This window comes from Thermobia domestica, chromosome 4 (assembly GCF_964235325.1).
Source record: "Thermobia domestica chromosome 4, izTheDome1.hap1.1, whole genome shotgun sequence".
Taxonomy (NCBI): domain Eukaryota; kingdom Metazoa; phylum Arthropoda; class Insecta; order Zygentoma; family Lepismatidae; genus Thermobia; species Thermobia domestica.
The window spans coordinates 318,187,063-318,201,015 of NC_137457.1; the positions used below are offsets into that span (position 1 = coordinate 318,187,063).

A 13,953-nucleotide genomic window follows, 5' to 3' on the forward strand; every position below is an offset into this window, starting at 1 on the left:
AGGCAACAATGACTAATGCTGAAAGGCATGCTTGGATAGCATTTAAAAGCGTTGTGGTGAACTTCCTGGGGAACCACAAAAGTGCTGATTACAGAGAAGTTGTTGAGAATATGTTAGTTAAATTTCAAGAACTGGGTTGCAACATGAATCTCAAGTTGCATTTTATGCAATCTGATCTTGATTACTTTCCACTAAATCTCGGAGAATTAAGTGAGGAACAAGGCGAACGGTTCCACCAAGACATGAGGGATATGGAGAAAAGGTATCAGGACTTTGGAGTGTTAGCATGATGGCTGACTAGTGTTGCACATTGCACAGAGAAACTTAAGAAGAAAATTAGGAAAGCTTATAAGAGAGAGCGTGCTAAAAAGATGTGAAAAATAAGTGTTATATGACTGTGTTGATTTCCAGTTTACAACGTGTATATTTATGTATATATTTCCATAATATATGTATATATGTAGTAATCTGTATGTGTAGAGAATCTTATATTTTTTCTTTGTCTCTCTGCACTCACATTAAACAAAACATGTTCAGTTATTTAGTATAATAAGCTCTTTAGTCTGATAGAAGATAAGAAATAAGGTATAATACAGCAGTATTGAATACGGAAGAAGGCCCAAATTTTGACATTGATTTGTAAGAAAACCTTACATGACAGGGAAAAACGAATTCATTATTCGTAATCAGCTAGGAACAAAGAATTAAGTTCACCTATTATTCAAAAAACAACATGAATTTTTTTTCAATTTGCAGCCCTGTGTTACAAGTGATACAATATTATAGGTCTTAATCTCGCACATTTACCAAAAAATTTTCATTTGCTTCAAATAACCACTTTTACAATCAGTTTTTTTAAGAAAAAGTTAATCAATACGAAAATATCTGAATGACCATAAAGCGCATAAGACTTCAAGGAGCTCGTAAGGGTGGTACAGTCTTTGGATTAACTTCTTGTAATTGAACAGTACATCAAAAGAATCAACTCTGGATCATCGCGGCTCGAAGATAGTTGTTGAGCACCCCGCTCAGGTCATCACGCATCAATTAAAACGTATACAGGGACTTCATGACGATAACGCATTAGTGAAGGAATATTAATGATGGATTTTTAAATTTTCTCCAAATTAGTTCGTTGGGCTTCTTTCCAACGAAAACATAGACCTTCCTTTAACAACAGAAGCAAAGCTTGTCTATTTTTGTCATACTAGCTAAGAATCTACGACCGAATGAAACAAGGTTGAGGTAGGATTTTATCTCCCTTTTCGTCTTTGGACGCTTAAAATCTGAATTCACTCGGTGGTTCTATTTGAAATGAAGGTGCCTCGTCCCGAAATAGAGTGGCAAGAGGCCATCAAAAAATAAGCTAGTTTCACTTCTCTGGAGAGATTTTTAATCCGGTCTCTAAGGCGTTCAATTTACTTATTTACTTATATATGATAACACTAAAAAATAACTCATCTATCATTAATTTAAAAAAAATAACTTTTTAAATAAATCTCGTATAAAGACAGCTCTAAAAGATTTCTCTTCGCAAACAAACAAAAATGTAAATGTATGTGTGCGTCTTTGCGACGCAGAAAATCGTTTCACTTCTCCAAATATGGTTATAAAATGTAACCCAAAAAATCTACTCCCTCTGCTTTCTTAACCACAGTACTTCATAGCTGTTTTAAGTATTACATTACCCATTGCATTGCGATGGTGGCTAAGAGCACCTCTAAAAAAACTAACAACAATACATTCATTCTGGGAAAAACACAAAAAAAAACATAAATTTAACAGTGGCTCATTGCTTTAATCTATTTAGCTCGTCAATCAAAAAATTATACAGTAATTTTGATAAGTGAATCTATAATAATAAATAAAAATGGTACTATAAACAAAAACAGAAACACCGCAAAAGTGTGTCTTCATATAAAGAGGATGGACAAAAACCAAAATATTCAGATAAGTGACGGTTAAAAGGGCTTTTCCCCGGGGACAAACAGTTCGCGACGCGCAAAATCAGGGCCTTTAATAAACTTAAAATCGTACAGTTAATATAAAACATACTTGTATAAAACGTGTAAAACATTTCAATTGATATATAAATAAATACATAATTATGCATAATATCTTTGTTTTTTTGAGAGTTTCCGTGGGCATGCAAAATAATTTTTTTAAATGTGTATGTGATAAAAAAGCTATGCAAAAGTCTAATTTAATGTGGGTTATTAATACGGCTTAATATTGTGCCCTTACACAGGGTTACACAAGCACGTTCTGGTCTACAAACTTTGAGTTAAACTGATCTAAAATAATGGTTGTAACAAACTTTGTGGGTACCTCTAAGTGAAGCTGTGCACGGGTCCAATATGTAATAAATTACGGTACTATTGCATAGTAAACTCGGGCAAAATGTAGCTAAAAGGACTCGCAAGGTAAACCATAATGCAAAATATATTAATATCCTTTCATAAGCTAACAAAATAATAGTCTTCCTAACCACTAAAACCAAAATAAAAAGCAGTGCAAAAACACCATACAATCACTCACCCACCAGCCTACATTTCAACATTAAAAGTAGCAAAATGCATCCAATATAAAATAACCAAAATTCCACTATAGAATGGCGCCCGAACAGGGACCGATGTAACCTTTAGTTACATATATGACTGTGTTTATGTGTGACTTTGTGTGGGGTAAATATTGAGTTAGTTTGGTATGCACTAACGATATTTTAATTATTAGTGTTATTTTCTCATTATTGTGTGTATTTAAATTGTCAACATGTTTAAGAGTGAAAATCAAAATTTACAAACATTACTTCAGGCAATTAAAGATTTGTCAGTGAATGTAGATCGAAAGTTTGAAAAATGGAACGTAGACTTGAAAGAAAAGTCTGAAAAATCGAACGCAGATTTAAAAGAAGAACTTGTAAAAACCAACGCGGAATTGAAAAAATGTTTCGAAAGATCTAATGCGGAATTACACGATAGGCTAGATATAATTACAGAAGAAAATAAAGTCGGTTTCATTTCCATTAATAAGAAAGTCACGGAAGAAATAGAGAATTTACGTTCTGCCTTTGAAAAGAAGTTGCAAACTGAAGTAGGTAAGGTAAAACGTTCATGCGAAGAAAGTTTTGCTAAATATACAGAAAAAATACAATCCGAAATCAACAAATGTAACATAAAATTAGTCTGTTGTCGAAAAGTTAAATGTTGCGGAAAAACAAAACGAAGAGTTTTCAAAAGATATGAACGCTTTTGAGGACACTTTAATTGCGTTTAATCAAAAACAAAATAAATGTGAGATCAAAATGGGTACGTTGAATAGTCAAGTAGAATCCTTAGTCATTTAGTCAAGTAGAAGCATCATTAGTCAAGTAGAATCCTGAATAGTCATGTAGATCGTGTGCATAGTAAATTTGTGGAAAGAACAAATAAATGTGAAAATTGAATGTCAAAACTTCAGGAGGTAGTTGAATCTAATAATACTGCATCTAAAACTGCTGCAATATCACAAAAATCAGTGGAAGAAACACAGGTTGATATTAGTAGCCAAGTTAAAGCTATAGTTAACGATGTAAAACAAAACAATCCCTTGCAGATAGTCAGATAAAAAACTTTCCACACTCTAATTACGTTTTTTCGAATGTTCAGGTCAAAAAAGAAAAATGACCACGCTAACCAAGATATGCGTAGAAATATTTCAGTATATTCTGATTCTAGTAATAGCACTCTTAAATCTAGTAGTTCTAAAAAAATAAAGGTAAATCACCTTCTTTCCAAAACCGTCGAAAAAAATTAGAAGCAGACAGGAAAGTTTCTGTGAATCTTAGAAATTTAGAAGGATTTAAAAAGTTTTCTGGTCATGAAAACGAACTTACCGCAACTGCATTCTTAAAAAAATTCAGAAATCAGGCTTCAATCATAAATATTCTAAGTAACCAATACTTATATATTATAAAGTTTTTACTCACGGGATCTGCGTACAAGTGGTACATTAATAATTGTTCTTCTTTCGATATCTTCAAAAAGTGCAAAAAAATTAAGGCTGAATTCGAAAACGAACAGGTGCAAGCAAGTAAGTTAATGGTACTTCAAAATAAACCGTATAGCCCCAAAACAAATGGAAGCGTGTACAATTTTGTCTCCTATAGATGCAATAAAATACAAAAATCAATCCTAATATTAGAGAACCACTTGCTATCAATGTGGTGTTAAATTTAATCCCACCTTATTTCAAACCGTCAACTTACTACTCTTACCACCTTGTCTTTGTCGACCGTGTTACAAGTCATTCAAAAACTGGAAGCCATTCCTAAGTCTAATTCTAGAGGGGGATCTAATCATAAGTTCGTAAAAATTAACCGTGTGTCATCTACTAATAGTAATTTTAACAAGAATCAAAACAAGCATAAAAATAATAAAAACGGTAGCAAATCTTCACACAAAACACTCAGCAAAATAAAAATAACAAACATAGACGTGGATTTGAAAAACAAACGTAGTAATAATAATAATAATAATAATTATAATATTAATAGTGGTATAATGAAGTCTGATGCGCATTCTTGTAGTTGTAGTCAGGAAGTCCCACATAATACAAATTCCCCACTAGGTAATCAATTTTATCAACCATCAAATGGAAATAATCAACCTGTAAATACAAATGGTAATGTTGGAATGTATTCTTCTAAAGGTCAAATGTCTGGAAATTCACCTGGTTTTCCAAATTTTGTAAATCACAATAAATTAATTAAGTCTCCTTACCTCCATTTGTAAATTCTACTCCTGTTAATTCAAATAAAAAAGTTCGTTTTCCGCACCCAAATTAAATTCTCCCTGTGTGAATGGTGCTCATCACAAAAAAATCAATAAAAGTTGTGGTAATAATGCAAATGCACTCACTAACTTTCTGGTAAGTATGAGTGGTCTCATGCAAGGGTAAAATGAACGGTAACTTGGGGGAGGAAACCATACGTCCCCCCAGTACCTAAGAAATTACAATGAGCAAAGATAGGCAGGGAACGGCGTGACGTCATGCCGCTACCTACCGTGCCCCTACCTTTTCAGATTCACTTTTATCCCTGGTCTCATGCTTTCTGCTTTACTGAAGATAACGTTGTTTTTTTAATATAATGTCTTTTCTGTAGGATTAGAAATCCAAACAACTGGATTTTTCTAGTGCGCAGGAAGAAGTAAATCAAAGACGAATGAAATTAGGTATAGACATAGTAGACGTAACTGTATCATGAGGGACATTCTAGAGGGTATGGTGACAGGAAATTCAACCACGAATTGTCAAAAATAGAATTGAAGAAGCTTAGAAAATAGAATTGAAGAATAGTATGCAGGAGTTTAACGAAACTGTGTTCAGTGACAGTACGCATAAAATAAAAGATAACGTATATTTTCTGCAGAAAGAACGGTAACTTGGGGGAGGAAACCATAAGGATAAATTGTGGCAAGTAACACCACACCGGGGAATAGAGGATAGAAGGGTTGAAGCTGCGGATATATAATAGACGTAAAAGAAAGTAAAATTTGTGGAGTAGTTGAACGGAGCCAGACCTTTTGAAAAAATAAGCTTACTCAACACAGGAAGTTTTTTTATGTGTGCGTGGTCTCGGATTATGGCCCTGTAGAGACACTCAGCCTCGAATACAAGCTTGAGAAATTTCTTGAGTACTTCATTTTGAATAGGTTTTCTTTTAATACATCCCCAGGGCTGAGAAGAAAAGTTAAATTCCTGTGTATCAAATTTAATCGTGGAAGACTCATGAGATATTGTGTTTCACATTTAATTGGAATGCGCTAATACAGACAGTGAAATATAAGCTTTGATTCAATAAGTTATTTTTAAAATATTGGAATCTTAGGGGGAAATCCTTTCTAATGTTTCATTTTATTTTATTTTATTCATCTCTGTAATTTTATTTATCTGTGACAGATAATGGAGGTATATGCGCCACCAGGGAATTTCATAGGGAAAATAGAGCAACAATGGAGTATGTGTTACCCACGATTTAAGATAAAGAATGCAGCAGATGATGTTTTACTCAAAATCAATGGTCCATATCTGACTTACAGCTTGGGTAATGATGTAGACTTTCAAGTAAGTATTTCGTAAAAATTCTTGGAAATGTTCATTTTACTAATAATAATAATAATTGAAAGCAATGGGTATTTTCACTTATTTTTTATTGCGCTATAAATTTCTTTTAGAGCTAGCATAGTACGGTAAACATTTTCTTTCGCTCATACATTAATTATAACGAGTCGAAATTTCCGATTAAATTTCGATCTGTTACTCGTATGCTTAAAACAATGGCCGCCATATTTGTACTTCATTTGTCAGTTCAGGGCAACCTGTCTGTGCTGCTTATACTGCTTGTAGATGATCCAAGAAAGCTTGAACAAGACTCTTGTTCAAGACCATTCAAGACTATTTGATGAAAAAGACGTCAGCACTGACGTCATTTTTTTTTTTTTTTGTCTTGAATTCAATAGTTTCGTTCAAGAGATTTAGAGTCTGTCCTGTTCTAAACAATGTAATTCAAGAGCATTCAATAGCCAATCAGCGCTCGAGTTCAGTGCAGGAAAATATAAAACAAGTATGATGGCGTTGTGAGACAGAGCGGCAGTTGTTGAATAAATATATTTTCATTACTTTTTTTCCATAATTATCTGATGTTCCATGCGTATTATAATAATAAACAAAAAGCTAATATTTGCGCTGGAAGATATTGTTAGTATTTCTTTCTGATAATATACATGATTTATACAGTAACAGTTCTTGCATGCTCATAACTATTGTTAAATTTGCAGGCAATGAGCATTATAAGTACTAATTTGAGAATTTAATATATAAGAATATCGGGGGGTGTGTCTAATTTACTGACCAACACATTTCTCTGGCCACCGGCAAAACTACAACACCTATCGACACCAAACTCCACACAAATATCAACCTCCAGGACCCCGACATATTTACAAAAAATCATTAAAATATCGTGATATTTAATATATCTTTATCATGAAAAACTATTGAAAATATGATAAAAACTTGGCCACCACGGAAACTATAACGACCAGCGACACCAAACTCAACACAAATATCAACCTCCAAGACCCCGACATATTTACAAAAAATGATTAAAATATCGTGATATTTAATATATCTTTATCACGAAAAACTATTAAAAATATGATAAAAACTTGGCCACCACGGAAACTATAAAGGCCACCGACACCAAACTCCACACAAATATCAAACTCCAGGACCCCGACATATTTACAAAAAATCATTAAAATATCGTGATATTTAATATATCTTTATCACGAAAAACTATTAAAAATATGATAAAAACTTGGCCACCACGGAAACTATAACGGCCAACAACACCAAACGACGCACAAATATCAAACTCCAGAACCCCGACATATTTACAAAAAATCATTAAAATATCGTGATATTTAAAATATCTTTATCACGAAAAACTATTAAAAATATGATAAAAACTTGGCCACCACGGAAACTATAACGGCCACCGACACCAAACTCCACACAAATATCAATCTCCAGAACCCCGACAAATTTACAAAAAATCATTAAAATATCGTGATATTTAATATATCTTTATCACGAAAAACTATTGAAAATATGATAAAAATTTGGCCACCACGGAAACTATAATGACCACTGACACCAAACTCCACACAAATATCAACCTCCAGGACCCCGACATATTTACAAAAAATCATTAAAATATCGTCATATTTAATATATCTTTATCACGAAAAACTATTAAAAATATGATAAAAACTTGGCCACCACGGAAACTATAAAGGCCACCGACACCAAACTCCACACAAATATCAAACTCCAGGACCCCGACATATTTACAAAAAATCATTAAAATATCGTGATATTTAATATATCTTTATCACGAAAAACTATTAAAAATATGATAAAAACTTGGCCACCACGGAAACTATAACGGCCAACAACACCAAACGACGCACAAATATCAAACTCCAGAACCCCGACACATTTACAAAAAATCATTAAAATATCGTGATATTTAAAATATCTTTATCACGAAAAACAATTAAAAATATGATAAAAACTTGGCCACCACGGAAACTATAATGGCCACCGACACCAAACTCCACACAAATATCAACATCCAGAACCCCGACATATTTACAAAAAAACATTAAAATATCGTTATATTTAATATATCTTTAGCACGAAAAACTATTGAAAATATGATAAAAATTTGGCCACCACGGAAACTATAATGACCACTGACACCAAACTCCACACAAATATCAACCTCCAGGAACCCGACATATTTACAAAAAATCATTAAAATATCGTGATATTTAATATATCTTTATCACGAAAAACTGTTAAAAATACAATAAAAACTTGGCCACCACGGAAACTATAATGGCCACCGACACCAAACTCAACACAAATATCAACCTCCCGGACCCCGACACATTTGCAAAAAATCATTAAAATATCGTGATATTTAATATATCTTTATCACGAAAAACTATTAAAAATATGATAAAAACTTGGCTAAAACGAAAACTATAATGGCCACCGACACCAAACTCCACACAAATATCAACCTCCCGGACCCCGACATATTTGCAAAAAATCATTAAAATATCGTGATATTTAATACATCTTTATCACGAAAAACTATTAAAAATATGATAAAAACTTGGCTAAAACGAAAACTATAATGGCCACCGACACCAAAATCCACACAAATATCAACCTCCAAAACCACGACATATTTACAAAAAATCATTAAAATATCGTGATATTTAATATATCTTTATCACGACAAACTATTGAAAATATGATAAAAATTTGGCCACCACGGAAACTATAATGACCACCGACACCAAACTCCACACAAATATCAACCTCCAGGACCCCGACATATTTACAAAAAATCATTAAAATATCGTGATATTTAATATATCTTTATCACGAAAAACGGTTAAAAATATAACAAAAACTTGGCCACCACGGAAACTATAATGGCCACCGACACCAAACTCAACACAAATATCAATCTCCAGAACCCCGACATATTTACAAAAGATCATTAAAATATCGTGATATTTAATATATCTTTATCACGAAAAACTATTGAAAATATGATAAAAATTTGGCCACCACGGAAACTATAATGACCACTGACACCAAACTCCACACAAATATCAACCTCCAGGACCCCGACATATTTACAAAAAATGATTAAAATATCGTGATATTTAATATATCTTTATCACGAAAAACTATTAAAAATATGATAAAAACTTGGCCACCACGGAAACTATAAAGGCCACCGACACCAAACTCCACACAAATATCAAACTCCAGGACCCCGACATATTTACAAAAAATCATTAAAATATCGTGATATTTAATATATCTTTATCACGAAAAACTATTAAAAATATGATAAAAACTTGGCCACCACGGAAACTATAACGGCCAACAACACCAAACGACGCACAAATATCAAACTCCAGAACCCCGACACATTTACAAAAAATCATTAAAATATCGTGATATTTAAAATATCTTTATCACGAAAAACAATTAAAAATATGATAAAAACTTGGCCACCACGGAAACTATAATGGCCACCGACACCAAACTCCACACAAATATCAACATCCAGAACCCCGACATATTTACAAAAAAACATTAAAATATCGTTATATTTAATATATCTTTAGCACGAAAAACTATTGAAAATATGATAAAAATTTGGCCACCACGGAAACTATAATGACCACTGACACCAAACTCCACACAAATATCAACCTCCAGGAACCCGACATATTTACAAAAAATCATTAAAATATCGTGATATTTAATATATCTTTATCACGAAAAACTGTTAAAAATACAATAAAAACTTGGCCACCACGGAAACTATAATGGCCACCGACACCAAACTCAACACAAATATCAACCTCCCGGACCCCGACACATTTGCAAAAAATCATTAAAATATCGTGATATTTAATATATCTTTATCACGAAAAACTATTAAAAATATGATAAAAACTTGGCTAAAACGAAAACTATAATGGCCACCGACACCAAACTCCACACAAATATCAACCTCCCGGACCCCGACATATTTGCAAAAAATCATTAAAATATCGTGATATTTAATACATCTTTATCACGAAAAACTATTAAAAATATGATAAAAACTTGGCTAAAACGAAAACTATAATGGCCACCGACACCAAAATCCACACAAATATCAACCTCCAAAACCACGACATATTTACAAAAAATCATTAAAATATCGTGATATTTAATATATCTTTATCACGACAAACTATTGAAAATATGATAAAAATTTGGCCACCACGGAAACTATAATGACCACCGACACCAAACTCCACACAAATATCAACCTCCAGGACCCCGACATATTTACAAAAAATCATTAAAATATCGTGATATTTAATATATCTTTATCACGAAAAACGGTTAAAAATATAACAAAAACTTGGCCACCACGGAAACTATAATGGCCACCGACACCAAACTCAACACAAATATCAAGCTCCAGAACCCCGACATATTTACAAAAGATCATTAAAATATCGTGATATTTAATATATCTTTATCACGAAAAACTATTGAAAATATGATAAAAATTTGGCCACCACGGAAACTATAATGGCCACGACACCAAACTCCACACAAATATCAACTTCCAGGACCCCGAAATATCTACAAAAAATCATTATTATATCGTGATATTTAATATATCTTTATCACGAAAAACTATTAAAAATATGATAAAAACTTGGCCACCACGAAAACTACAATGGCCACCGACACCAAAATCCACACAAATATCAACTTCCAGGACCCCGAAATATCTACAAAAAATCATTAAAATATCGTGATATTTAATATATCTTTATCACGAAAAACTATTGAAAATATGATAAAAATTTGGCCACCACGGAAACTATAATGACCACCGACACCAAACTCCACACAAATATCAACCTCCAAGACCCCGAAATATCTACATAAAATCATTAATATATCGTGATATTTAATATATCTTTATCACGAAAAACTATTAAAAATATGATAAAAACTTGGTTACAACGAAAACCATAATGGCCACCGACACCAAACTCAATACAAGTATCAACCTCCAGAACCCCGACATATTTACAAAAAATCATTAAAATATCGTGATATTTAATATATCTTTATCACGAAAAACTATTGAAAATATGATAAAAATTCGGCCACCACGGAAACTATAATGACCACCGACACCAAACTCCACACAAATATCAACCTCCAGGACCCCGACATATTTACAAAAAATCATTAAAATATCGTGATATTTAATATATCTTTATCACGAAAAACGGTTAAAAATATAACAAAAACTTGGCCACCACGGAAACTATAATGGCCACCGACACCAAACTCAACACAAATATCAGCCTCCAGGACCCCGACACATTTACAAAAAATCATTAAAATATCGTGATATTTAATATATCTTTATCACGAAAAAGTATTGAAAATATGATAAAAATTTGGCCACCACGGAAACTATAATGGCCACGACACCAAACTCCACACAAATATCAACTTCCAGGACCCCGAAATATCTACAAAAAATCATTAATATATCGTGATATTTAATATATCTTTATCACGAAAAAATATTAAAAATATGATAAAAACTTGGCCACCACGGAAACTACAATGGCCACTAACACCAAACTCTACACAAATATCAACCTTCAGGACCCCGACATATTTACAAAAAATGATAATAATATCGTGATATTTAATATATCTTTATCACGAAAAACTATTAAAAATATGATAATAACTTGGCCACCATGGAAACTATAATGGCCAGTGACACCAAACAATGCACGAATATCAACTTTCAGGACCCCGATATATCTACAAAAAATCATTAAAATATCGTGATAATTAAATATCTTTATCACGAAAAACTATTAAAAATATGATAAAAACTTGGCCACCACGGAAACTATAATGGCCACCGACAACAAACGATGCACAAATATCAACCTTCAGAACGCCGACACATTTACCAAAAATCATTAAAATATCGTGATATTTGATATATCTTTATGACGAAAAACTATTAAAAATATGATAAAAGCTTGGCCACAACGGAAACTATAATGGTCAACATCACCAAACGACGCACAAATATCAACTTTCAGGACCCCGACATATTTACAAAAAATCGTTAAAATATCGTGATATTTAATATATATTTTTATCACGAAAAACTGTTGAAAATATAATAAAAACTTGGCCACCACGGAAACTATAATGGCCACCGACACCAAACGACGCACAAATATCAAACTCCAGAACCCCGACATATTGACAAAAAATCATAAAAATATCGTGATATTTAATATATCTTTATCACGAAAAACTATTAAAAATATGATAAAAACTTGGCCACCACGGAAACTATAATGGCCACGACACCAAACTTTACACAAATATCAACTTCCAGGACCCCGAAATATCTACAAAAAATCATTAAAATATCGTGATATTTAATATATCTTTATCACGAAAAACTATTGAAAATATGATAAAAATTTGGCCACCACGGAAACAATAATGACCACCGACACCAAACTCCACACAAATATCAACTTCCAGGACCCCGACATATTTAAAAAAATCATTAAAATATCCTGATATTTAATATATCTTTATCACGAAAAACTATTGAAAATATGATAAAAATTTGGCCACCACGGAAACTATAATGGCCACGACACCAAACTCCACACAAATATCAACTTCCAGGACCCCGAAATATCTACAAAAAATCATTATTATATCGTGATATTTAATATATCTTTATCACGAAAAACTATTAAAAATATGATAAAAACTTGGCCACCACGAAAACTACAATGGCCACCGACACCAAAATCCACACAAATATCAACTTCCAGGACCCCGAAATATCTACAAAAAATCATTAATATATCGTGATATTTAATATATCTTTATCACGAAAAACTATTGAAAATATGATAAAAACTTGGCCACCACGGAAACTACAATGGCCACTAACACCAAACTCTACACAAATATCAACCTTCAGGACCCCGACATATTTACAAAAAATGATAATAATATCGTGATATTTAATATATCTTTATCACGAAAAACTATTAAAAATATGATAATAACTTGGCCACCATGGAAACTATAATGGCCAGTGACACCAAACAATGCACGAATATCAACTTTCAGGACCCCGATATATCTACAAAAAATCATTAAAATATCGTGATAATTAAATATCTTTATCACGAAAAACTATTAAAAATATGATAAAAACTTGGCCACCACGGAAACTATAATGGCCACCGACAACAAACGATGCACAAATATCAACCTTCAGAACGCCGACACATTTACCAAAAATCATTAAAATATCGTGATATTTGATATATCTTTATGACGAAAAATTATTAAAAATATGATAAAAGCTTGGCCACAACGGAAACTATAATGGTCAACATCACCAAACGACGCACAAATATCAACTTTCAGGACCCCGACATATTTACAAAAAATCGTTAAAATATCGTGATATTTAATATATCTTTATCACGAAAAACTGCTGAAAATATAATAAAAACTTGGCCACCACGGAAACTATAATGGCCACCGACACCAAACGACGCACAAATATCAAACTCTAGAACCCCGACATATTGACAAAAAATCATTAAAATATCGTGATATTTATTATATCTTTATCACGAAAAACTATTGAAAATATGATAAAAATTTGGCCACCACGGAAACTATAATGGCCACCGACACCAAACTCCACACAAATATCAACTTCCA

General features: G+C 32.5%; 1 protein-coding gene across 1 annotated transcript in view; it reads left to right on the forward strand.

Moving 5' to 3' along the window:
• LOC145684354 (phospholipid scramblase 2-like) overlaps positions 1–13,953 on the forward strand; it is a 61,776-nt gene that overhangs the window by 19,611 nt on the left and 28,212 nt on the right. The window contains exon 5 of the mRNA XM_081756575.1: positions 5,941–6,105. Within this exon, the coding sequence (XP_081612701.1) occupies positions 5,941–6,105 (165 nt within the window). The remainder of the gene's footprint in view (positions 1–5,940; positions 6,106–13,953) is intronic.